The 27,516-nt window shown below is 37.7% G+C and overlaps 1 protein-coding gene across 7 annotated transcripts in view; it reads left to right on the forward strand.

Moving 5' to 3' along the window:
• Positions 1-27,516, forward strand: part of IMMP2L (inner mitochondrial membrane peptidase subunit 2) — a 906,113-nt gene that overhangs the window by 31,518 nt on the left and 847,079 nt on the right. For 5 of the 7 annotated variants that reach the window (XM_075209031.1, XM_075209032.1, XM_075209029.1 and 2 more), the window contains exon 3: positions 19,936-20,039. In XM_075209031.1, coding sequence (XP_075065132.1) covers positions 19,936-20,039 — 104 coding nt within the window. Of the gene's footprint in view, positions 1-13,593; positions 13,786-19,935; positions 20,040-27,516 lie in introns of all 7 variants that reach the window. The other 2 variants (XM_075209030.1, XM_075209026.1) reach the window with 1 other exon arrangement.

Raw genomic sequence — 27,516 nt, forward strand, 5'->3', positions numbered from 1 at the left:
CAGCGAAAAGACGGTGCTAGGGCAAAAAATGTATTCTTGGAGAATGTGTTGTGTAAGCGTTATACTATTTCTTTTATTATGTTTTAATGCAATAAATGCAGTTATATTTCATTCATATCATTCTTTCTTTTCTTCCCATTAAACAAGAGTATACTGTTTTCTTTAAAACGATGCACTAATTTCACGTACACATTGACCTCTAACTGTCACTTTACAGGGATTTTAACAATTACAACATTCACAGTACACACTATCCTCTGTTTAAAGGGTCCAATTTTATTAAAATATTCCATTAATAAAACCATTGCACTGACATAAAATCAAAAACCAATATATGTTTTTTATTGTATGCACTTACATTTAAAGTAGTTTGTAATGAGACGGTGTCAAATCTGCCTCCCCCTGTGTGCTCTGCACATCACCAAATGGGACACGGGCCCCTACTTGTTCACTGTGTACTGCAATAATCGGTGGGGTAAGTTGATGTAAAGCTAGATTATGTATCAGACAGCAAGCCAGGATAATATCAGACACCTTACATAAGCACCCCACCAAATATATCTAGGAACCTGGTTTACATGAGTACAAACATTGGTACTACGTCCACATCAGGCAAAGATTCCAGATTCATACGCACTTTAAATGCATGTAGAGTGGCCGGTAAACCTTTACATCAGTAAATAGGATTCAATAATACAGGATGGGAAAAAAAAACAAAAAACCTCAAATTACATGCCAGTTTGCCCATTTCCCATATACAATCCTAAAGGAGGAAACTTTGCACAAAATGGCTCTTTCTCTTATGTTAGAAATGGCTAAATAGTTCAAACAGCACACTGTTTGAACAATCTCGCTGCTCACAAGCAGCGCTTTCATTTTGGTCTATTGAATGGCGGTTTTCCGGCGGCTTTATAAACCCCCTAATAGTAAATTCGGCTGTTTGTATGTAGAACATTGTTGAAACCGTCATGGCGCTTTATACAGAGGCGGGTTTGGAAACATCATTTTTGGCCGTTTGGACGGCGGGTTTAGCCTTAGTAAATCCGGCGATGGCTAAACCGCCGCCAAAAGTCGGCGGGTTTACAAACACGCCTGATAGTAAATCTAGCCCTTAGTGATAACGGAAAAATGATTGATGAAGAAAAGAAATATTGAAGATTTTCAAAATGAGCACATTGAAGATAATTCCAAGAAAATTTTACAGGAAATCTATGCATGAGTTATGGAGCTTCATATTATATAAATGTACATTTTATACATGATAGAGATAATTTACGTAGTAGAATATGAACTAAAATTTACAAAATTGCAAGATACCTGTGCACACGGTAATAGAACAGGTACTTTTGAATGTTAATGATTGTAATCACAAGCGCATTGCCCAGATAAAGGAAAAAACAGTATAGTAGTGTATTAATGCTCTTCTAATTGGGTATTCCCTGTTAATGAGATTGTTGTTATATTATAAAAATCACCAGCTTCACCGACTTGCATGAAAATCATGATCTCCATCCACCTGTTCAGTGTGCAGTTGGAAGAAAGCTAGACTGGGGCGGGCTTCCGACAGGTTTCCCAGATACAGCCTCATCAGAAAATGCTGATTTTCTCTTGGTGCACCCCCCCTTCCCTATTGCTCCCTACCCACAATTACACTCCCCTCTTACTCTATACCTTTGATTGTATTACTTATACTGTACAAATTATTTTAAAATTAGAGCATGATATTTGAAGTGGTTATATCCTGGGGATAAACATACTGTTGAGGAAATCAAGAAATAATGCAAGTTTTTCTATTTTTGCATATCTCCATTTTATTTTTAAAGAGACTTGCTTGCATAATTTTGTATTGTGTTTCATAGTGTTGTTTGTTTATACTGTAAGCATTGTGACTAGTTGCCATATTAAATTCCATTTAATAACATTCTGGATTGGTGGTCTTCACAAATGAATGTGAGGGCTTAGTTATTAAAACGCTTCTGAAATACAAGGGATTGTTTTGGTAACAGTAATTCTGTTTATATTTAGTTGAATTGTAGAGGGTGTAATTCATGATGGTATTTTGAGTTAATGAAGCAATTTAAGACTTCTGCAAAGTGTTGGCTTTGAAAACAAACCTTGGTGGTGGCTGTTTTTGATTAACAGAGTGCATGAAGTATAATTTTGCAAAGACTAACCCCTTGTCACATACATATCAAGCAGGCTCAGGTGAGTGCTGTTTGTGTCATATTACAATTTATAAATTGCTTAATAGTTACCTTGCTTTGTAATGTTTCACATAAATTGATTGGTTGATTTCTTATTTATATAAGGACATATAGTGCAATGAGTACAGTTGAAAATCCCAGTCGGTGTTGAGGTAACCACATCAGTATGTTTTGGGTGTTTGAAAAATGAGTGGATCCAATGCAGTCTTTATTGTCTTTGTTTTTCTACACACTAATTCTTGTTTAATATAGGGTCATTTAAAAAGATTTTTAATATACATTTGGAAACTGTATTAAGCTCCTTATACTCTGATTAAACTGGGGAAATAGAAGTGCAAATATATTATCAGTATGGTTCCTTGCCTAGACCTTTGTACATTTCTGTTCTTGGGTACAAGTGTAATATCTTTCCAGATTTTGGTGCATGCTCTACAGTTGCCTTGTTTTTTCTGCGTATTATATTCTTTTTATTTAGAAACTTGTTTTCAACTTATGAAATCTCATTAAAATCAAATGTCGTAAATGATTAACCTGAATAAAAAAAAAATACCTTTTTATTTAGACAAAGTGTCTAACCAATATAATTATCCACCCAGTGGCTAAAAAAAAAGGCTGGCATAGCTTGGCACAAAGTGCATACCCACCACCATGCTTTGTGTTTTGATGATAAACGTCCTCCAAAAGAAAGTAATTATGATTTAGACAATATACTTTATATACTAGAAGACACATAATTTGTACCTCAGAATGTTGGCAGTCATTTTCTAAAATGAATTTAACTGGCTCTATACCCCGTTGGTGGTCAGTACAAGTATACAAAGAGGAAACCTCTATCATTGCTCATTGCTAACTTTTATTACTATTAAGTAGTAATTCACTTCCTCTGAGAGATTACTGGTCAAATATTCTATGCCAAATATTTCTGGCCTCCCTGGTGGCTGTTTTAAGTCCTTAGGAAGCTTCAGTAAAGTGTAAAAAGAGTGTGCTGTTTTGGGTTCCTACATTGTGTAAGTGTTATTAAAGGAAAAAATATTTAAATGGCATTGCAGTATTATAGGATGCCTTTTAGATTTAACAGTTAATTATGGGTTATTGTTATACCATAGCAAGAAGCAGAATAATGCAACAGTTTAGTGTTCTCCTCAGCACCATTTCCCGGGTGCTCCACTCGGCTGTTTTTGCTTTCCATCCGGCTCTTGGAGCCCATGAGAGTCCTATTAGTCCTATAATAAAATAAACCATTGTGTTTCCTATTACAGCAGGCACTGTGTGAGCACTACAGCCAGCAGTGTGTGTTAGACCACCAGTCTGACCAGTTCAGGCAGGCGTGGGCAATAACCTCCAACATTTTTCAGTAATACTGCAAAGGTATTCGGTTGGCAAAATGTTTTCGGGAGAACACTGAGCTTTGCCTTTATGGAAACATTGCAGTCAGTAGACAAAGCTTTTCAGCATAACTGGGAATGATTATAATTATTAACAATGATAATTTGGAATAGAATTAAAATATTTTTTTCAATTACTACTAATGCTGAATATTTGGAATTTGATTATTTAATTACATAAAGTTATTAACCACCTTGAATCATGAATTTACATAATTTGGTACATATTTATGAATTCATAATCAATGAAAATATACTCAAAGATTTACTATAGGATAGTACAATGTAATAATAATAAAATTATTATTGGTGACTATACATATCCTTCTAGGGTATTTGATATTCCTTAGCGCATATGGATCAAAGAGAACTGTAGTTTTTCATCTTTTATATTCGCTTAACTTCATATTTTCCAATGACTTAAACATTTTTTTTTTTTGTTGCAAAGAGTGATTATGTATGTTATACACATGTATTTTAATGGAAAATATTAAAGAATTTTGTTTTTAATCCGTTGTGAAATATTGCATGAGATAAAAAGTTGAGGAGTGCTTGTATAAGGAATAACTTTCATTCTTTTTTTTATTTAAAATTCTTCAATTTCTTTGGTGAACGCTCATAATTTGTTGCTGCAGCCATCCATTTCTAAATTTACATAAATTGCCTAATTTCTGTAAATTTGGAAATGGAAGAACCATGTTTCTCTTGGGGGTAAATGTATCAAGCTGAGAGTTTTCCGTCGAGTTTGAAAAACCAATCCGATTCAAGCTATCATTTATTTAGTACATTTTACAAAATGATAGCTAGAATCTGATTGGTTGCTATATGCAACATCTCCACTTTTCAAACCCGCCGGAAAACTCTCAGCTTGATACATTTACCCCATGGTGTTTAAATGCTCTAGTCTAATTGCACTGTCGGTTCACAATTCCATACCCTGTTGTGGCAATTCCTTTTTTTTTTTAAAACAAATTAAGATCTTTAGTTGAATATTTATAATATTTGTAGTTATGCGCTATAAGTTTGCCAATTAGTTTGTTAGTAAAAATTTTAAATTAAGCACCAGAGGGACGGTATCCTTAGTGACAAATGAGCCAATTATGGTGGATTTAAGTCTGTATCTTAGATACCTGTTGAGGACCCAACCTGATTTAAGCCCTTAATAGATTAACATATCAGTATTCTATTTATGGTTACAGTTATTTCTATACACTATTACAGCATGACCTATATTTTAATACTGTGGTTTTTATATTTAATAAATAAGAAATATTGATTTATGACAGATATTGGCGTAAAATTAATTAAATAATTATTTTACTACTTTTCACCTATTGAGCGCAGTCCATTCATTCAATAAAATACATTCATTGTTACAAACTGCTGCTCCTGCAATGGTTCCTAATTCTATAACACCAAGGATAGTAGTTACAAATTGTTGTCATATAGATATAACTCGTATGCTTCTTGTGTGCTGGCATGTAGATTCAGGTGCAGGAGGAAGGGGGTGGTGAATTATGATCTCTGGCAGCTGACAACACTGATTATTTAGACATAAATGTCAAACAGATGGCAGATCAGCGAGACTTTGATAGATTCAGGTGTAGTGTCATCATCATGCCTGGCGTACCTCATCCTCTATGTTATCCCGGTCACTGTGTTGCCACATTATTGGGTGTTACTGTACACAAGTGTCTTATTTTTATGCTCTCCAAGTTGCTCAGTGTACCAGAGACTCTGCTTTTCTTTGACCACTAACTCTGTTATTACCTCTTGTTCATATGCACCGAACATTGTGAGTTAACCCCTGCTTCCATTGTGCCCGACATTTGATATTTATCCAGACCATGATCCCTAATACTTTGTTCAGGAGAGCATTGAACTTGACCACAATATAAATTTCCCTATGACACTTGTATGTTCCATTACTCTTTACATGTTGCCAGTGCATACTACAAATTGGTCTATAATCTTAATTCTCTTCTCTTGTGTGCTATTAGGAGATCAAGTTCAGTTTATCAGTGTCATCAGCACCCACAGAGCTGCACCCTGCTCAAATAAGCTACTCTGCATTATTGTTCCAGACCTGCTGTTAGAAAATAACTATACTTTCTATTTTGTTGCCACTGGCAATTGGGGTCCATCTTCTAGGTTAAGCTGGGTACACATCTATGCAGTTATTGTGCAGTTCACACAATTCACAACCTTTTTTTTCAGATATTGCAGGAGTGTGTATGCTCCCACAATCATGTTTTATTATACCAAAACATACAGAATATACAGTTGATTTTGTTTTCTAAACTTCCTAAAAATCATGATCAACGATGGAATGATGTCGGGCAAATGTGGAAGTGTGTACCCACTCATGACCATCAGCATAGGCAGATATTTGTAGTGTGTGTACAGAGTCACAGTCTTTTCAGCAGATGGTTATGATAAATGAAGATCACAGAAGGTAAAATGCGTAGGTATGTACGCAAGAATCTGAATGCTCATCAGGACTTTTAATTGTTGATGGAATCGTTACAAAAATTGCATCTAAAGTAAGATTGCATAGGTGTGTACCCAACTTTGCAACCAGCACATAATTGTTACATACATTAATTTAATTGACACTGTTTGGTCACTACTTTTTTGTGATTTATGCACTTAGGCAAACAAATGAAATATTAATATAAGAATGCTTAAAACTAGTGTGTTTTTATTTTAAATATAAAAGTTTCTCTGTGGGTATCTCTGAATAAGTTTCCTCTCTTCTTCCTGGACATTGTCTCTTCTCAGGTTAAATGTTCTTTTCCAGTATACCTGATTGTTTTGCTGCCATGCTCTTTCCACTTGGCGCACTAACATGCCAGGAGACCATTGTTTTTGGCGTGAGATCTTTACATCTAAAGTGATGTGTAATGTGGCTGACAGATTGTGTGGCCATGAAGCACTTCTCATTCCCAAGCAGGAAATTTTAAAGAGTAGGAAGGACTCTTTGTCTCTCTGTGGCCAGTAGTGGCAGAGATTTGTGCTACTGAGAATGGTGGTACTATCCATGCACATGTGCGATTGATCTCCATGGCTAGACTGTGAAAGACCAGCCCTTTTTGTAGATTCCCAGATTAAGTTTGCAGTAGTCCCTAACCTCTTGTTATTTGCTACTTCTGCTACACTTTTGCTGTAAATTACTTTGTGCCACTACTTATCAATAAAATTGGATTGTACCCTAACTACCTGCCTCAACTTTATTACCTATGTAACAGTACTATTATTTATTTTATAGCCAATGACAGATTTTTGGAAAAAAACAAAAACCTTTGGAGGCACCATTATACTCAAATTCCACAATAAATAGGTGTACAACTGAGAAGCATTTCTTATAGAAGCGGGAAGCACTACATGAAGGCATTGAAGTTGAAATTTATTTTCCGTCCAGAAACCTGAATCTCTTATTACGTTAAAGTAACCAGGAGTATTTGCTCTGCAGATACTGACTGCCTCTTGTCTCAGGTGTAGAAGGACAAGATTGCGGAAGTCATTGAAGGTGGGCACTAAAAACGCAAACAAGCTGCTAAAAGTTCCCAGATGTGTTTTGCAATGCAGTGAAATTCAAAAGTTGTCTTTGGTATCTTTATAATGATAGTATTTCCACATTTGATTTTGCAGAATAGTCCTGCATCAGAGTCCTCGGGATATATTTACTAAAGGGCAGTTTGCTTAACTGACGGTTTTCAGCATTTTTTCTAGCTGTTTCAAAACGGCCAACTGCTAGAAAACTGCTATAAAAACACAGTTTAACAAAGCACCACATTACGAATCGTCAAGCCGAGTTTTAACATGCTAAAAATAAAAACTGTCAAACCGCAGGAAAAAAATTCAGAAAAACTACCAGGAAAAAGAGGTAGTTGTGAGAAGCAAGATTGAAGTCACATCCAATTGGCCTAAAGTTAATGATGATGCTTATAAAAAAAGCCAAAAATGTGTTTTTTGTTTTTGTTTTTTTTCTTTGAAAATTCCTTTTTTGTAGCAATCTTTTACATTCTTGCTACAGTATGTATGCTACATTACATGTGTATCAAAAGAGTTGGGTACGCTTTAATGATGATGAAAATTCCAACACTAAGGAGGCCTACAAATAAAATCCGAATTGACCAAAAAAATATAAACATAAAAATATAAACAGACTTAGCTGAAAACCGACGCTGCAGATCTCTGATTGCACCAAAATGCTGACCGCAACTTATTCCGAATGGACAGCTCTCCGGCACTACATTTTGATGTCATCGCGACCTCTATGAATGTTAATTTAAAGCGGCAATGTCTGGTTAAGTGTTTAAACACTTAACTGCGCAGACATTGCCTCCCTGGCCTCCAAGCCCCTGTCATGCAGACATATGGTTATATTCCCTTATTGGTCAGTGGGTGCTGAATTTTGTAAGAAATGGGTAGAATTTCAAACCTGTTTGTTCAGTCCAAAATTCCTTCTACCAGGGCGGGATTTGTAGCCCGGACAGCCTGCAGACATAGAACGAAATAAATTGCTGTATCAATCAGGTTAAGAATGCATAAACATTTACTCCAGACTCTTCCTGGTCAGAAAAACATTAGGGTCTTTTTGCAGAATCCTAGATGTGAAAAGGCTCAACAAGTTTGTCCATACCAAACATTTCCTTATGAAGTCTGTAAATTCCTTCCTCATGTCCATGAGTGAATGGGACTCGTTTTCACATCATTAGATCTTCATGATGTCTATTTTCATATCCCAGGAAGTTTCTCAGATTTTGTGTACCAAGCTGACCCTTCCAGTTCACTTAGCTGCCCTTCAGGCTGGCAATATCTACAAGGACATTTACCAATTTACACTTACATCGGAACTGAGGAAAAAAGTGGTCAAAATAAGGACTTATTTAGACAACTTCCTTGGTTTGGAGAATTCTGAAATATGTGTCGGTTGCAAAACTGCTCAAGTAATACAATTTCTCAATCAGCATGTCTGGGTTGTTAACAAACTAAAAAGTCATCTTATCCCATCACAAAAATTAAATCAGGTGTCCAGATACACTATACATAGCAAAGTATTATTGTCACAGAAAGGTGTATCAAGATCCAAGCCCTAACATCAGCTGCAAGGATGTTCTCCCCACCATACGAGTAATTTTGTGGGCGAGAGGGCTTTCTTGAGATCTCCAATTGGAGCTCATAAGGAAATGGAACTGCAAGAAAGATTCTCTGTATCAGGTCATTGCCCTGTCATGAACCACCACACAGACACTCAATTGGTGACTAATCCCAAACTTAACAAAAGAGATGTCTCTGCAGGAATCATAATGAATGATTGTAACAAAAGATGCCAGTCCATCCCTTAATTCTAGCTACCTTGGAAATGCAGCAGTGGCCTCTAATCTTCCAGAACTATTGCGCCTAGATCCAATTCTGCATCAAAATACAGGGGAGGTGGCTTTGAGATGGATGACATTGAAAGTTGTTTTCTTGATATTATATATAACACCCACTTGCCGTTTGGGAGAGTTACAACTCTATGGTGATAGGAAGCTTTTCTAAATATCTTCTTAAATAAAATAGTACTCTGAGCCAATCCAGAATCTTTGCTGCAGGTAGTATCTAGATTCCATTTTGCTGTCATTCTTCTATCCACAGTGAGGCAATTTTATATATCTGTCTAGAAGGAAGACAGAACAGCTCCTTGTGCTGATAACTGTGCTTAGGGGAGGGCACACTCCCTGTAAGCAAACTATATCCAATTGGATCATAGACATCATTAAACAGGCCTGCACGAGCAATGGTCGCAAGGTGCCAGAGATCTTCAGGCCCTATTCAGCTTGAGCAGTTGCAACATTTTGGTAAACAAGGCTCAGGTCTCAGTGGCACAACTTTTCAAACCAGCTGCATGGACATCTATTAATACTTTCACATGTATGTATCATCTGGGTATGCAATCCACCACAGATATAAATATGATAAATTTGTTGGTTGTTGCTCCGTTTTATATCAAACAGGGTAGGGCAATAGTAATGCAATAAAGTCTCTATACAACCTCTATCAAGACATTTGTTCTTCTTTATAGTTCATAGTCTTTCACCATATGTTTTTACACTGTGAACATATACAAAAGAAAAAACATAGAGGATATATAGTGATGTAAGTTCAGACTAGACCAATATTCCAGGTAATAAATAGTTCCATAAAATATAGGCAGGTAATAATTCAGTGGACTTCTTATACCTCCCCTTGGTGTTATGCTTACATCAATAAACAGATGGAGCTCAGCTTCAATATTTGATTTTTCACGTATCCTCTTCCCCAATTTTAATTCTCCATAGAATAAGAAGCAGAGAAAACATAGCCTGATCTAGGCACATTATCCTCTAAAATCACTTTATTCTTAAAATACATAAAAGAAATACATCCCAAAAAAGATATGAATGGTGACAGCCAATCCTCCTACCAGATAAACTCCATATAGTCAGCGTATCAACAGGATATATATAGTCCAGTATAAATCTTATCTGGTCTTAACAGATCCACTGGTTTCAGGAGATAGGTAGTCAGTAGGCAGTCCAACAGTGACCTTACATAACCAACGCGTTTCGATCTTAGCTTAGATCTTTCTCAAGCTTAACCTTGAGAAAGATCTAAGCTTAGATTGAAACACATGGTGCATATAGCAAGATTTTTTATTTTGTAAATGACCAAACATTGTCGGCAGTTTGACAGTTAACATCAAACCGCTGATTAGTGGCCGTTTGAAGCACTAAAACCAATGGTGTTTTCTTTAGCATCCATTTATACAGACTATCAATAATTTCAAGTTTAATACATCCCATGATTAGAAGTAAAATGTTCAAGATGTGCTTGACACCCATATGCACAATCATCACAGATGTGTGCAATAATAATTTCTAGCAAATTTTTTATTTCTTGCTGGATAATTAAAAATGGAGACAATTATTATGCTGCATAGCATTTTGTTACATAAACAATAGCTAAAAATCAAAAGCTCAGGAGCTTGTTACTGTGATTGAGGTTCATCTGTGTCCTGCATATTGGCACCCTCAATCATCTCTTGGTGAACTATTTACCACAGCTCCTCCTCGTATGGGGCCGGATTCATCTTTGGATGTAAGTGGCGTTGGTGCCTGCATTTTGTGTGAAATTGCTCTTTGCTTGCTCAGAAACTGACTTTACACTAGTGAACATAAGTGCATGCAGTGCAAGTCCAAACGCAAATGACACTTCTGAGTGCCTGCGATTTGAAGGGCGGAACTGGTGAGGGAAGGGGCATATACGTAGGCAATGTACAGTATGGGTGTGCCTAGGTCGAGCCCATGTACATTCATCTGATTTCAAGCTCTGGGCATCTGAGATATGTGATTTTTAGCCTTATCGCTTGAATCAGCTACAGGGCAGATGTAAGTGCTGCTTGGTAGTGATAACGGATGTGTATTCATGTCAGAACATGTGTTTGCAACAGACAAACAGTAAAAATGAATTTTATGTACAGTAGTGTTAAATATGATATTTTGTTAAGGCCTCATGAAGCCTTTGTTCAGCCATTTTTGTAACTTGCATAGATATTTTAGTTGCTTAAAAGAGGTTATTCATTTTGTGCTGAAAATTTTGCAAGATGTAAACCCATGGCCTTGAGGTGTACCTAACAAGACATAGATGAGGATAATTGGCATATCTGGCCTGAGAAGGGGGAGGAAGCTAGAAACTTCAAGAATACGTGAGATAGTTAATCCGCAGCGCATCCCATTGCCTATTGTATGCTTATGACACAGAACTCGGTCTGTGTCAGTTCTCTCCAGCTGTTTTTGAAGCGCTTCCAGATATATATGACACCACTAGGAAAACTCTGAACAGATTTTAGATCTGACAGTAGACATTAAGGACATCGATATATACTGTATGCAGTGTATATGCCATACCGCCACTTCACCCCCTGCCTTCATTGTAAAACTAAATTCCATTCACTTACATTCCCATTACATTTTTCAAACTGCCGTTTTAAAATTTTCCATTGCGACCAAAAGATAAATTGATTTCATGTTAGAAAAAAATATATATATATTTTTGTTTTAAAATTTATTTTTATTAATGATCATAGTATTAACAGGTGCTCACTGTCGCATGGAAAAACAAATAAAAGTGCCATGGGACTTTATATTGCACACATGCTTTGTACATATCCTGGAGTGTTTTCTCTCTATGCATATGGCAGGTACAGTATAGTTAGCACTTACTTACACCCATATTCAAGTGCAAGCGTTTCTTGAGATCCTCTTGTACTTGAATATGGGTGTATGTATGTGCACTTTCCGCCCAATACAACAGAAAAAACACAAATTACGTTCACTTTGCGTTCTTTGATAAATTAGGCCCATGATGTATAATCAACGTGAGCCACCACCTGTGCCTTTCTGCAGTATTCCTCTCCTCAGACATTTCACTTTAAGTCTCTGCTTTATACCGGGGAAGGGCGTCCTAGAATCGTCCACCAATTTTAAGGACCCCACTACATTCTCTACATCACAAATGCTGGCCCGTAGTTGGCAGAGACGGAAGAAGACCCACAGACCTTGCAAAAAAAATCGAAATCCAAACGATCTCCTGACTCCTTTAACCTAGCTTCTCATAACCCTATCAGCCTTTTTTAATGCTACTGAGCTTAAAAATCCATGAGATATAAACTAGGCAATAGAAAACCACCAAGACAAAGACTGCAGTTCAATTTCTCTCTCTTTACACAAAATGCCAGCGGTTTCGGATTCTGGAACCAAAATGCCGGCTGTTTGACGCTTGACATCAAAACGCTGATTATTAATGTGTCTGTTTGGAGCACTAAACCCACTTGTGTCTCTAACATCCATGTGTACTGACTATGAGTAATTGCTAGCTTAAGCCCTCTCATGATATGAAGTAAACTGTCCAAGAGTGGACTCAACACCCATGTATACAATCTCTCTCTAGAACTAAAGTTAATAGTTTTGTTTTAACAATACTGCACAGTAATATCAACATTGTGTGATGTCAATTTTCTGTGCGAGAACTCAGAGATTGTAGTTATGGGTAATTATTTGCTAGTTCCCAGTGCAGTTAATAAACAATTTAACGTATGTATATTTTGTGTGCATTTATTGTATAGGAATTTGGTAAAACAAGGCTAGCTGATGGTCTTACAAGGTTATTTTGTGACCACTATAGACTATATTGTACAGCATTTTATTATTTTGTTAATAGCGTTTTGCCTGTAAGTGTATATGCGACTTTCATGTAAATACTTGGACAGCACTATGTTAGCACTATCTTAATATATTTTATTAATCAAAACAACAGTGCTGGGATGAGGGTTACCTTCTTCCTCAGCCATTATAGACTAGTTATTTCTGAATTTAGAAAGCAGAGCTTATTAGGTTGATGTCATTATGACCCTCTAATTAGTCTGTAGGCTACAGCCAATCATTAGGTCAGGTTGGCATTGTCTTTTGTTATGGCATGTGCTGTAGATGTTTTGTTTTATTTGATGTTTTTATCAGAATACAATACTGTGTCTGCACAATGATGTACAGAGCAGGACATCACTATCAAACACATCAGAAATAAAGCTCCTACTTCTCACATGGTGAGTTTAATTTTCTACAAACTTATTCAGCTTAGTTTCTCTCATTAGCTGAGAAAGTGCTTGTCATGCTCCTTTAGTGGTATTGGTGGAATTATATAAACTGGCTTCCCAAACCACTTGAAAAAACCCGTGGGAAAATCCAGTGCAGTCTGGGAATAAAGTATACAAAAACTAGCTTTTATTTTACTGGGAACTTTCAATCAATTAGCTATTTGGAAAACTTTCAAAAATGTAACAATGCTTCTGATGATCAACAGCTTGGGAATTGCTTGAAAAAATATTGTGTGTTTTTTTTTAATATGCACTACAGTGATAGCTGTAAGAAGAGTATTTGATGATATTTACCATTTTCCTTGTTTTGCTTTATTTTCTTCAGGCAGATATTATTTAGTTATGATTCTGGACTACCATGGTAACGACAGTCACATGGCACATGATGTAGTAAGTAGAGTAGATTTGGATGGCCCCTCTGAGAACTGGCTGCACTTCTTCCCACCTGCCCCCACAGTCATTACAGAATATGCTGAGAGCTGTGAGCCTGTATCTGTGTAGCAGACTGTCTGTTGCTGTCAGTTTTGTTTGCCAACCAGAGAGCTTTTAAAAAGCAGATAATGATTTTTTAGGAAGACAGCTAAGAAAAATGTATCGGATACATGGTTAAAAGGTACTTCACTTGCTCTTTAAAGAATTGAAATGTATGTGGGATTATCGCTTTCACTTGTAAAGAAGTTATGGAAATCTGAACAGATTAATTTTATTCTAGGTGGGAGGAGAAAGCTCAGTAGATTAAGCCACATTCTTATATATTGGAATGATATGTGTGGAACAGTTGAAAGACAGTGGCTGTCGGAAGGAGGCGTATAACCAGAATGTTCCCTTTTATATGCCACCCATCGGGTACTCAATATTTTTTATCTTCAAGCTAGCTCTGTGTGATCTCGGAAAGTTTGATTTCTAATAAACCTCTTAGACTGCCAGCAGTGTTGTGCTCTCATTATCTAGCCTCTTGCTGTGTTTGAAATTAAAAGTTCTGTCAAAAAGAACAGGACATTTTTAAATTATGTAAATACATCTTGTTCTTGAACTTCTGTAGTAATTAAAGTCTAACTTTAGTGGTGGCCGCTGATGATGATGATGATGCAGAAGATTTAAAAGCATGGCACGTGAAATCAAAACCTGTTGTCTCTTGTGGTTTGATTGATTTGGCACTGCTATGAATTTCTTTTTTTTGTGTAGAGTTCCGTAGTAGACCTTGTTATCCACAAATCAGCAGGGAGCAAGGATCTGAGTAACTGTATTCATTTTTAAATAGAAGCATTCAGATTTTTCAAAACGCCCCTCTGTTTTAATCTACTTCCCAATTGCGCATGCTGTCTCTTGAGATGTCATCCGTCTTGTCTCTACAACTAACAAGATGTTATTAATGAGAAACCAAACTCTTATTCGTGACAGTAAGTCAAATAAAAACAACAGCTGTTCTACTAAAGTGTTATATTTTTCTTTTAGTAAATATAGCAAAGCTTTTGTAAGAAGTGTTTTGAGAGCTCATTAATTATTATGGTACTGTTAAATCTGACATTGTAGACATTATATGGGCTGTTCACATATGAATGATTTTAATTAATATTTTAATGTATTTCTTATGTGCCAACATCATTCATAAAGTTCAGCATAAGCGGAAAATACATGTAAACAGAAAATATACAGCATTATTACAAGCACACAGTTTGGAGACCTTGTAAATGAGTATGTTGACCTCTGCATTCATAATCGTTTGAAGTAAAGCCAATCTATTTAACGGGAGGCTGTGGAGAAGGATGGTAAAATAGCCTATGAGGGATGGAAGAACATGCACAAGTATTTAACTTGTCTTGTGGGGATATGATTTCCATACAAAATTAAATATAGAACATATGAAATAAAGATTACAAAATTCATAATTTGTAGTACTTGTAATTTATTATTTCATAAGTTAATAAGACTTAAAGCAAATGGACTTCCACTCCACAACTTTTTGAGCTAAGGGCATTAATATAAGCCATCCTACAAGCTAGCAAAACTGGTTATCCTGATGAGGATGACGCATCCAAATTCTAGGTTATACTTTGCAGTTTCAATTCAGTGCAGTGGAAGTTACCAAATAGCAAAAACTCTAACTTGATCTTATATTTGCAGACTTCGGTCCTCACTGCATTTAAAATGAAGCTTAGAGAATGCACAGTTTTGCGACACCATGTACTTGGAAATGGTTCAGTCATTGGTAACATGAAGGAGCATCTGACCTTGTTAAACAATAGCCAATGTGTAGTAAACCAATATACAGTGCTCCTCTCTGTAATGACAGCATAAAAAGGTCAAAATTGCAATTAAAGCAAAAGGTTATATATTAAAAGGGGTTATATATAATGGAATTAATGCTTTTTAAATGTTTGTGAAGAGAACATACCTGCAATGGGGGCATTACAAAGTAATGGAATTACTCCCTGTACACTTGAGTATTAACTATATGGATTTAACATAATGTCTTTATTATGCAAACTTTTATAGGTAATGCATTTTCTTTGTCTTTGCTATCGAATCTGATTTAAGTAAATTGTGTCAAAATTAAGGTCCTTATTCACATATTCATTTGACAGTTGTATCCTACCTAATAATCTCTGCTATACATGTGCTGCTATGAAGATAAATTATGCTACAATTCTTTCATGTTTACTGTAGACGTTTGCTTCTTTCTCTGCAGTTAACATTGCATGTAAATGCCTTGTTACTCATCAACTTGAGATAAAGTGGTTCATTTTAGACTAAAAAGGTGATCAGCGCACGGAGATCTGAAACATACAATATGGCACTGAAATGCACGTGAAGATGTTTATAGCCCTTTTGTAACAATGTAATGAAAATAGTCAGTAGTTTTCAATATGGTCTTACCCTGCTCTTTCCCTGCATACACTCGAAATTTCCTCTCCTCAGTGTCAGCGGAGTGCTGGCTTCCCAATCTGAGGCGCGATGTGTAGAAAAGAGTACAAGTATTTCCAGATGGTATTCGGCTGTGAGTACAGCTCGTGCAGTCTGCAGTGGAACGCAGGTGAACCGCACAATTCCTTCTGTCACCGAGGTGTATGTTTCAGATCTCCGTGCGCTGATCACCTTTTTAGTATTGAATGTATATATTTTTTCAGCAGCAGGAGTTCTCGCATTAGGAGAAGCGCCGATAATCCCACTTTGCCTGGTTCATTTAAGATGTTACCAACATAAAATAATTTAGTTTCTATTATGATGACTTACATTTTGTGGTAGTAAAATTGAAACAACCTTTTATTCATTGTTTGTTTGTTTTTTGCCCATGGGAAAACATTATACAAAATGTTGTTTTATTAATAATGCAGTTAAATTGATTGTAATTTGTAAGGTACCTTAGACTAAGGGTGTGTTAAATCACAAACATATGATCGCCAGTTTTAAAGTGGGTAGAATTAAAAAGGCCAGGTTATCGGAATGTTCACAGCAGCAGAAGCTGATTTTGTTGGAGGCAGACACAGGATTGAGTCACATATAATATGGGCAATGTCATTATGAGAAGAGGGAAACCGACAAGAGGGTAAGCCACAGAATAAGAATGAGATGGTGGAAGGAGCAGGATTTCTCAGCAAAATACTAGTGATTGAGTGTCCTATGAAACTGTAGTAGGAAAACTATGGTGTCAAACGCACCTTTTTTTTTTCCATCAATAATTTTTATTGAAACTTTTCAAAAGTGTGTATGGGGTACAGAAAAAAGAAAGGGAAAATAAGGGGAAGGTCAAAACAAGGGGAGACATATGGGAGGGGTTTACTCAGTTGAACCAGTGGCTCATCATTTCAACAATGTACGTATAGAGGAAAGTGAATATACAACAAAACAAATTATCTTACATTTTGGTAATCTGAAAATACTCATAGTAAAGTGAAAGTGTGGGGGGAGAAACCTGGTCTGGGGGGATTCAATAAGAGCTGTCAGAGAAGGGTAAAGTGAGGAAACAGCGGAATCCTGATGTGCACCAGATCTGTAACATATTCATTCCAACTAAACCATTTCATAATAGGTGCTGATTCAGATGTGGAATAGGGCATGTTTATTGTCTCCATCTCAAAGCTATAATGGATTTTTGAGATGATGCGGGTGATGGTAGGAGACTTCCAGTTTTGGACTATCATCGCCCTAGCGGCTATAAGTATATGTCCCAAAAGGTAACGATCTTGTTTAGGAATAGAAGTCGGGTACACATGCAGAAGGACAAGGACAGGGTCTGGAGCAATGGTAGTTTTCAGAACAGTGGAAATCAAGGCAAAAACCTCACCACAGAGTGGCTGAAGCACCGGGCACGTCCAGAAGACGTGAAAGACATCGACTGTGTAGGCACAATGGCGCCAGCAGAATTTTGATTGATTTGGCCAGATCTTGTGGAGACGGTCTGGGGTGAGGTATAGTCTGTTGAGGAGCTTAACCTGCGTTTCTGTATGGTTAATGCACTTTGACATGCGGTGGGAGGTTGAGTTGATCATTTCCCACTGTTGCGGAGTAAGGGATACACCCAAGTCTACTTCCCAGTGAAGTTGGGCTGGAGCTTTGGAGGAAGGAATCAAGGAGTGGAGATACTGGTACCAGAACGTTATTCCGTCTTTATTGGCACATTTGGTGAGTCTATCTAAAATTGGAGCTGGGGGGAGAAGTGAAGAAAAAGACTCTCTGGGCAAATAGATCGGACAGAGAGGTGGTCCCTCTGATCGTCCAGTTGGTAAGATTCAGAACCGGAATGAGTTTGAAAACCCCTTGATGGGAGAGGATACGAGATGGGAGAATAAAATCTGCATGTAGTCTGATTACCCTATCCCACACCTGCATGGCATCTGAGTTGGACAACAGTCTATGTACAGCTGAGGGGCGGGCAGGCTTGGGAATCCAAAGAAGGTTGGGTAGGGGAAATGCTGGGCACAGGGTTCTTTAAGTGTCTACCCAAGGCTTAGAAGACTGAGGAAGTGCCCAATCTCGAAGGTGGCTCAGTATACAGGCTTCTTGATAATGAGTTAGATTAGAACGCATTAGGCCCTTTTGCGGCTTGGATAGGATCATACGTTTGTGAGTGAGAAGGGAGCGTTTCTGTCTCCAAACATAGGTCATCATTAGAGCATGAAGCGGGCCATCAATCTTTTGGGTAAAATGTATGGGATAGTGCACAAAATATAAATAATTTTGGGTAACAACATCATTTTAAAAGCAGCTATGCGACCCAGCCAGGAGACCTCAAAGTTAATCTTGGCCAATGATGAGAGATGGAGGAAAATTGGGGAAAAGTTAGTTTTAAATATAGTAGATAAGGTAGGTGGTATGTGTATGCCCAGATATGGCAAAGACTCCTTCACCCAAACAAAAGGGAATTGCTTTTGCAGAGACGAGAGTGAAGATTGGTGGATGTTGATAGGGAGGGCTTTGGATTTAGTAATATTCAATTTATAGAATGAGGCCTCGCTATAGCGTTCCAAAATGAGTTTCAAGGTTGACAACAAAGTCTCTGGACTGATAACAAATAGGAATATATTATCTGCGAACAGACACAATTTATGTGTGTAGGAGTGAAGAGTAATACCCAGGAAGTCTAAAGCCTGTCTACGTGCTAGAGGTTCTATGACAAGAACAAACGCCAAAGGGAACCCCTGCCTAGTGCCGTCAAACACACCTTTTTATACAAAAAGAACATATAAATTTTCAATTTTTTTGCTCTGTTTTTTTTTTATATATTAAGTTCAGTATGGATTTTCAATAATGACTACCACAGGCCTGGACAATTCCCTCAGTGCTCAAGAATGTACCAACCACTCTGGGGCTATTATGAAAAATATTTTGTAAGCAATAAACACCTTCACAGTATACCCAGGTAGCCTGCTACTGTGCCCACTTCAGACTAGCCCTATCACCCAAAAGCATTCCAATGTCCCTCTTATGTTTCCCTAGGAAGGGATCCCCCTACACCTCAATACAGTAATCAGGGCCTCCCTCATGCAGTGTATAGTGCACTTCTCACATAACTGTCACTTAGCTGTACCAGGAGATTGAATGGCAATATCTGGTCATTGAGCAGTGATAACTTTCTCTGTGTGGCACGTTCTTTGTTGTCTAGGTTTTCTTATTGGCTGCTGGTTCACTTTCCTGTTGAAAATGTTAAACATGCATTACTAAGTGACTTGATTGAAATGAAAGGCTTACTAATCATTCAGTAAGTGTGATTGGTATAACTGTATATGCCCCCACCCCCAAATGTTCAATGTGCATCAGCTGTCATTACTTGCTTTTATTGGTATCACATGATCTACATAGTTGTAAATCCCTTTATCACCTTTAATGCCTTTTGATTGATCTATTTTCCAAAGATGCAATTTAAACTTGAAAATGTCTCCATATTGTATCTTGTGAGCACTGTTTATTTTTGCAGTACAGTTAAGTAGAAAAAAAGTATATAATTATCCATTTCTGTTTTCATATAGACATTTTTTGGGGTCAGTGTTGGCTAAATAGTTGTATGTATCACCAATTAAGTTTTTCTAGTTTCTGTAGGGTCCAGTCTATTAAAACAAACATATGCTTGTTCTTCTACCTTTGTATGTGTACAGTATATGGGAAGAGGGAGAAAAGACATTACAAAAATATTTTTTATTTACTTACAGTGATCTTCTTTCATTTTCAGCCATCCTTGAATCCAGGTGGAAAAGATGAATCGGATGTAGTACTTTTGAACCGATGGAGCATTCGGAATTATGAAGTTCAGCGAGGGGACGTTGTCTCTCTAGTGTAAGTGGACATTTTCAATACGTTCCTATCTATGATATCCTAAAATTGCCTTTGGAAAGTATGTTAGGTTTTTAGAATAATTTAAACATAGATATATAGAGTACCTGGCATTTTCATGCTTAATGATTTTTCTGAATTTTGACCGTTCTATATATGTATTATCTGTTTTTATTACACATTTAAATCACTGATCATTAGTTTCCAGTTTTTATTATAAATTAAAATTATTAATCCAATTATTTGTAAATTTAGATTTGTTGTTTTTTTCTCCAAATTATTGCATTTGGAGATTGATTCTTCTTTTGTTAATCAAGACTTCCAAAGCCATATTTTAAGCAGGCTAGGTACATATTTTTGTTGTGGTGTCACATATTTGCTGTAAAATATTTTTCTCCATATCGGTTCTGTAAAAATAGTAATAATGCATCAATTTATAAGCCATGAATCTGTATTTACTTTTCCTTTGTTTGTGGTCTATTGTTAGGGCCAAAAGATGGCACTGTTTCACAATTCATATTAAAACTTAATTAAAGTGAAAATGTTCGTCAATAAAAGGCCATGTCAAAACACAAGCATGTGTCAGAGATGTACAAAGTCCTTCATGTTATGAAATATGTTGAAGGCCATTTGCTTTACACCCTGTACAGAATGCTGAGAGCATCGCTTCCATTGATAGTGTTTAACCTTCTCAACAACTGCAGCTTTTCTGGATGTGCTATGTTCAATGTGTCTACCCAGCTCACTTGGAGCACATGTCTGTTTTCACAGTCTTCTGAAATGTGTGTACCTGTCAGGCATGTAGTTTGATAATAATCAAGAGCAGAGATTGTGATTTTATCGCACAGAAACATTTCCATTAATATATTACTTTGTGATTAATTGACTTTGCTGTCCACTTATCTGTTGGATCTCAAATCCTGTTGTCAGAATCACTGTGTAAGTAGCATTCAACAAACTGGATTATCCTCTAGAGTCCTCATTACTCTTTTGTTGTTCGCTTTACAAGGTTACTTCCACACTTAGCTAGTGATGGAGAGGATGTTCACCCACCTGGAATAGGTCATAAGATTCATGCTGCTGCAGTGTTATTCTTCTCCTTCATGCAGCCAAGAAACAGTGAAGACTAAAATTACTTTATAAAGGATTGTCAACAAGAACAGCAGTGATAAAGCAGTCTTTTGTTTGATGGGATTGAACTACTAATTGTTACATTAAGTTAATGTTGTCCATCACAACATTAATAAATATGTTCATGTTGTCTTTAAAATATACCATTTTATAAGGTCTGTATATTTGTTTGTCTTTGGGTGGATAATGAAGAAGAGTACATGTACTATATGTATTAGTATATGTATGCTTTATTTTTATACATTTGAATGATTACAATCATTTTAAAAGCATTGTCACACACTTGTCTTTGGATGTTGGTGCTTCATGCTATGCAAGCATGAGAGAAAGGGATGTAGTTAGTTGAGATTTACAAACTAATTTATGTTCTCACTTATATGCTAAATCTTGGCAAGCTATAAAGGAATATTAAGGTGCAAATATTGAAATATTGCTGCATTTGCTGTATGGCATTGAGCTATGAGGAAAGATTCTTGCACAATACCAAAATAGACAAAGTCTAGACTAGACACAATATTCTTTCATTATGGTGAAATATAATTTTGTGTAATGTGGCACTGCTCCACAAACATTATAGAGACATGAATTTGGGTACCAAGTTAGGTAGACCACTTTATATAAAATGCAGCAATGTAGTTCAAAGTTAGTCCAGTTCTTGTCTTATCTGAAGCATGTGTTACATGATTAATACAGTATTTTTTTTTTGCCTTGTGCCTTAATTATTAAGTGTGATTTATTCAGGCTTGAGTTACTTGATGGTAGCCTTAGTTCGATGGTACCCACATTTTTTGTACATGGGGGCAGCAGACTTAAATGGTACAAGCTCACTTCCAAATGTGTTTTTCCTATGCATCTATTGTATCCTAAGACAAAACTTGAGAAAATATAGGAGTTGGCTCCAAAACTATAGGAGCCCGAAATGTGTATTTTTTATATTTAATTGGGTATGTTTATGTGGGTGTGGTTCTACTTTAAAATGTTTGCAAAATTAACTTGACACAGGTTTTAATAATGGGCAATAAACAGTAACTGGCAAATAAGAATCATTTAAATAGCACATGGGAGACTTTATTGGGTACACCACGGAGAGACTCATAGGGCCACTAATCTTAAAATAGGACATGCGGAAGATCAAGGAAATTCCAAGTACACATGAGTATTGTGTTCCAGATTACCTACCTTGGCTACAGGAAACCAACTCTCTTCAGGGATATTTCTTGCAAGAAACTTGCAATGCTGGATTACATGCAGAAAGTAAACATTTAAAGGTGCTGTTCTTCGCCTGTTTTGTCCTCTCTACATGTAATGAGTAATATATTATTGTGGCTGGATCACATAGAAATAACTTATTGTAGATATTTATTTTAATTAGGAGTGGAATGCATCTCTGTATATCATTGCAAATATACTTATCTTTTTATATTGGTATGTGTTTTGTATGGAAATGTATGTCATGTTTGGGTTTTGCAACTGTCTAGCGACAGGTAATCTTATGTTAATTGGACTTTTTCATCGCTGAGTGACCAAAACATCTGTTGAACCTGAAAGACAGGTTATACTTGCTGGTAGACTCTTTATACAAGTGATAAATTATGAATGTGAATTTTGCAAATTAAATTGTGTTCAAAGCAAAATTAGAGAAATGTTATATCCTGATGATAAACATTCAATAGAAAACCTCAGATGAAGTGGGCTGCTAGCAGCAATGTAAAAAAATGTTAAACCCCTCAAGCCTGGTTTATGGGCAGGCTGCATGAAGGTCATGTATTGGTTAGAGGGGCAGGAGGCTGGATTACCTAACTGTGTAAATCTGTATAAAAAGCGCACTGTTTGACCATATATTAGCATCGAAGCATCTGTAACTTCTGGAAAGATCGCTAGTACCACAAATTGGCGTGTAGAGCTGTCCTTTTTAAGACTTCATGAGCTAATAAACATCAGTGCTTAAGGAACCTGCTTTAACGCCTACTTACCTACTGTAATTCCTGTGACCTACAGATTATACCCAATCTAATCCGTTATCCGGCTGTTCTCAGGTTGGAACCCTATATGCAGTTCCAATGCTCTGTCCACTACCTGCAGCTCTGGCCAGTGTGATAGGTCAGGGGAAACCATCCACAGCAACCCTGATCTGAAGGCAAGAGGTCGGGTGTACCAGCCCATGTGCCCATTGTGAGGGGTACCCTATCAACCATAGTTAGCCAGAAGGAAGCGGTCCTAGATGCCAGTGAAGGAGCATAGAGGTGGCAGCAGCTAAAGCCCCTCCTACTGCGGTTAGAGGGCACATTTGGGATAAAAGAAACTGGGACGGTGGCAAGGCCAGCCCACGTGGTCCCCAGCAACACAGCAGACAGAGTGGCACATGAGGTCCCTCTTGTCACAATTATGTTATATGTTTGTCCAGTATTTTTGTTAGTTCAATATTTTGCATCCTGTTCAACTATATAATACTGAATTCCCTTTGTACAGTTCTGCGGCTCAATATTAAATGATGAAGGAAATGTGTTTCCATTGTTTCCTGTAGTCTCTGGGGGTGCCGTTATGTGGGAGCCAATGCCACGTGTTGTAGTTTCTACATCATTTCCCTCCTAAGATTTGAACAGGCCATTGACATGTGGAAACTACTTAATTGGCAGTTAAAAGTTAAGGAATATATTCTATCTTGTGAGATATTTTGGAAGATTGAAAGCAATGTGCTGATTCACATTTACTGATATTTTGAACATTGTGGCATATCTAGAAATCACATCCATCACCTGTAGCTTGTTTCGTGTTTACAGACTCTTAGTTTTTATGTGCTTTTGGAACGTTAGTTTCTCACATTTTTACTGCACCTTTTACACAAATTGGAAACATTTGGGAAAGCTATTGTAGAGGTAACGGGGCAGTAGTGCCTACCAATATGAAAATATATTCTAAGGTATGCAGAAATAGCACTTCTCCTGTTTGTTTGGCAATATCGGTGGTATGATTTTCGTTTGGGTACATTTCATTTAGGATTGCATTTCCTTCATGTAAACTATTGCCTTCACAAATAATGTAGCAGACAAGTTAGTACCTAGAATATTTGCAGTATGTTAGATATAATTAGAATAGTATTGTACTTATTGGAATATTTGCAGTGTATATTAATGAAGAAAATAAAATGTTTGCTTTAAAAATTTTATATTTTTGGCTACAGGCATCTTTTTCAAACGAACATGCATGTATTAACACATCCTGCAATTGCAATTTGAATGCGCTAGGATGTGTCCACAATAATTACATTATGAACAGAGTCAGTAAGTCTGGAAGAAATGTCCACACGATTATAGTACACTCGGGATGAATTGAGACGCAAATAAACAGTGTTACTCTATAATTACGTGACAAACCAATGCAATTACAATCCTCAACTGTTATGATATTTATTCACATATGTGTCAATCATCTGTCAGCTATACACTGAATGGAAGTTGATTAATGGAATATCTAGAAATAAAAGATACATAATATATAACGTTAATGTATAAAACCAAAACAAAATTAAACAAATCTTACAATAATTAATGATGTATATCATAGTCATAATTCATACCATTAAGTTGTTAAGTGTACACTGTTTTTTTGGTTTTTTTTTCAAAGAAAATCTCTTTCTTATGTAAATACAATACATAATGGAACAAACAGTTCATTTTAAGCACGTGTATAGGAGTGTGCAGATTGTATTATAAATTATGAACTATTCAGAGGGGGCGGATAGCTGAATGGAGAATATTTCAAAGGAGGAGAGGGGAAAAGGGGTGTTTGTGTCCTAGGAGTCCTTTTCTGATATCTTAGTCGGTAAGTACCGAGTGGGCAGTATCTGTTTGTTGTTGAGAGGTATCTGTCCAGATCAAACATCAATGCCCTTGTTTTTAGCAAATCTTGTACATAGTCTCACTTTATGTGCACATTGATTATGAGGAGTCACTTATTGAGCTGAAACAAAGGGAGGATATAAGGAACTCCATCCTTCTTATTCCACATGTGTGTCAGCCAGCAAGCAGGCATCGTTACTATCCGGAAATAATGATGTAACTAATGCGTTTCTCCACTCCTAGGTGGCAGTTTCTTCACAGGTAGAATAACAATTGCACTAATAAATTTAGTGTTGTAAATAGTCTCACATAAAGTGTGACTATTATAGTTTCAGGTCCGTGTTTAAGAGTCATATAGGATAATATGAGCTGCACAGTTTGGGATCCATGTCCGGTTTCGGGATGACCATGGTGGCTTAGTGGTTAGCACCTCTGCCTCACAGCTCTGGGGTCTGATGCTCGATTCCAATACAAGGCCATATCTGTGTGTCATTTCCATGTTCTTCCCGTGTTTGCGTGAGTTTCCTCTTTGTGCTCCGGTTTCCTCCCACACTCCAAAATCAAAATGATAGGTTAATTGGTTGTTATTAAATTGGCCGTAATCAGTGTATGTGTGGGGAATTTAGACTGTAAGCGCTAATGGGACAGGGACTGATGTAACTGACAAATATTATCTGTACAGCGCTGCAGAATTGGTGACACTATATAAATAAATGATGATGATGAGTCTAGCCTGAGATAACCTAACTGAATGTGCCACCTCCTAGCATATTGCTAGACAGGAGTTACTGGGGTTTTAGGGGAAGGGGACTGCAAATTTTGACAGCATTAATTGGTCAATCCATCTGGTGCTGAAGTAGACTTGAGAGAGAGGTTGGCTTAGAAGATGTATTCTCCTGTGACTGGGGAAATTCTCTTAGGTAAATTGCATATGAGTGTTATGAGTGGCGGCTCCTCGCTGCTCTTTCCACAGGAAGCGGAATGGACATCCCGGCTGTTGTCAGGGAAATGGCAGGATGCTGTTCTAAGTCAGCACTGCGTCCCGGCAATGCTGAAAGACGGGCGCATACCCAGCTGTCACCATCTGGGACAGGGTCAAATTCAGACCCTGTCCCTGATGGTTCAGGGATTATCGCATTGGTTATCTGCACAGGAAGAAGTTTCTGGAATTTCAAGTAGAGCTGTAAGCTCCATTTCCGCCTGAGACCCCGGTCTTCTGGCTCAGAACAGCAAAGGGTCAGTATCATCATCTCCCTTCTCTAGGGTGATCCACAGTCATGAGCCTTTAGCCTGCCTCCAGCGAGTCCATCATTGCAGTTGGTGGATGCTATCTTTAATGCCTTGGGTCTGCTCTATGATGATCTGGATCGAGTGGCCTCGGCTGAGGCTCATTTGAGGACCTCGAAGCAAGGCCGGCGCTCTTCTTAGGAGTACTGTGCTGAATTTAGATGATGGTCTACTGACAGGGAATGGAATAATCCGGCGTTACACAGCCAATTTCGCTTAGGGTTGTCAGAACAGATCAAAGACGCTCTTGTGCAGTACCCTTCTCCAACATCTCTAGAGACTCTCATGCAGCTCGCCATAAAAATTGACAGACTGATCAAGGAGAGGAAGGCAGAAAAGGGGGTACTAGCTTTTTTCACCTGCGATTGTTCCCGCATCAATGGACACTGAAGAGCCCATGCAATTAGGAGCATACCGTCTTTCTTCAGAGGAAAAGAATAGAAGATGGACCCAAGACCTTTGTCTCTACTGTGGCATCAAGGGTCACTTTTCCCGCTCCTGTCCTAACAAATCGGGAAAAGAGCAAGCCCAGGGAATAAGGGGGAAGTTCGCCTAGGTCTGCAAATCATCTCCTCCAAAAATGCAGTCTTAGTTCCTGCACACATTACCAACAGTGCTTGTTCTGTTGCTGTCTCAGCTTTTGTAGATAGTGGTGCCGCTGGCAACTTACTGGACATCTGTTCGCTCATTCTTCTGGGATCCCTTCTGTGAAGCTTGATTCTGCTATCACTCTCTGCGACTTGGATGGAGGTCCATTGCCTGGCGGCTAAATTGCCTATGAAACTCCTCCGCTGCAGTTAACCATGATTGCTCTGCACTCAGAAACCCTGTCTTTTTATCTCATTAATTGTCCATCTGTTCCGTTAATAGTAGGCCATCCTTGGCTCTCCCTCCCCAACCCTGTAGTGGATTGGACTGAAGGTGAGATTACTCAATGGAGCTCCCACTGTTCCCAGTCTTGTTTGACCTTGCCCCTCCGGATTCTGCAACCGGTGTACGAGTGTTAGTGGTCGCGGCGGCTCCGGGCACCGCCGCGACTCTCCTGCTGCTCCTAGTGACGTCCCGGCCGTTGCTACGGCAACCAGGGCTTCACTTCCGGTTTCTGTGTCACGATTGCCTGGGCAACAACCGAGACGCTTTGGTCTTCCTGACGCCGCGCCCGGCCAGCTGTCAAACAGTCGGGCGCGTGCGCACAGCATTAGGTAGGGCCAGCCCTGCAAGGC

The sequence above is a fragment of the Mixophyes fleayi genome, chromosome 4 (genome assembly GCF_038048845.1).
Source record: "Mixophyes fleayi isolate aMixFle1 chromosome 4, aMixFle1.hap1, whole genome shotgun sequence".
NCBI classification, from domain to species: Eukaryota; Metazoa; Chordata; class Amphibia; order Anura; family Limnodynastidae; genus Mixophyes; species Mixophyes fleayi.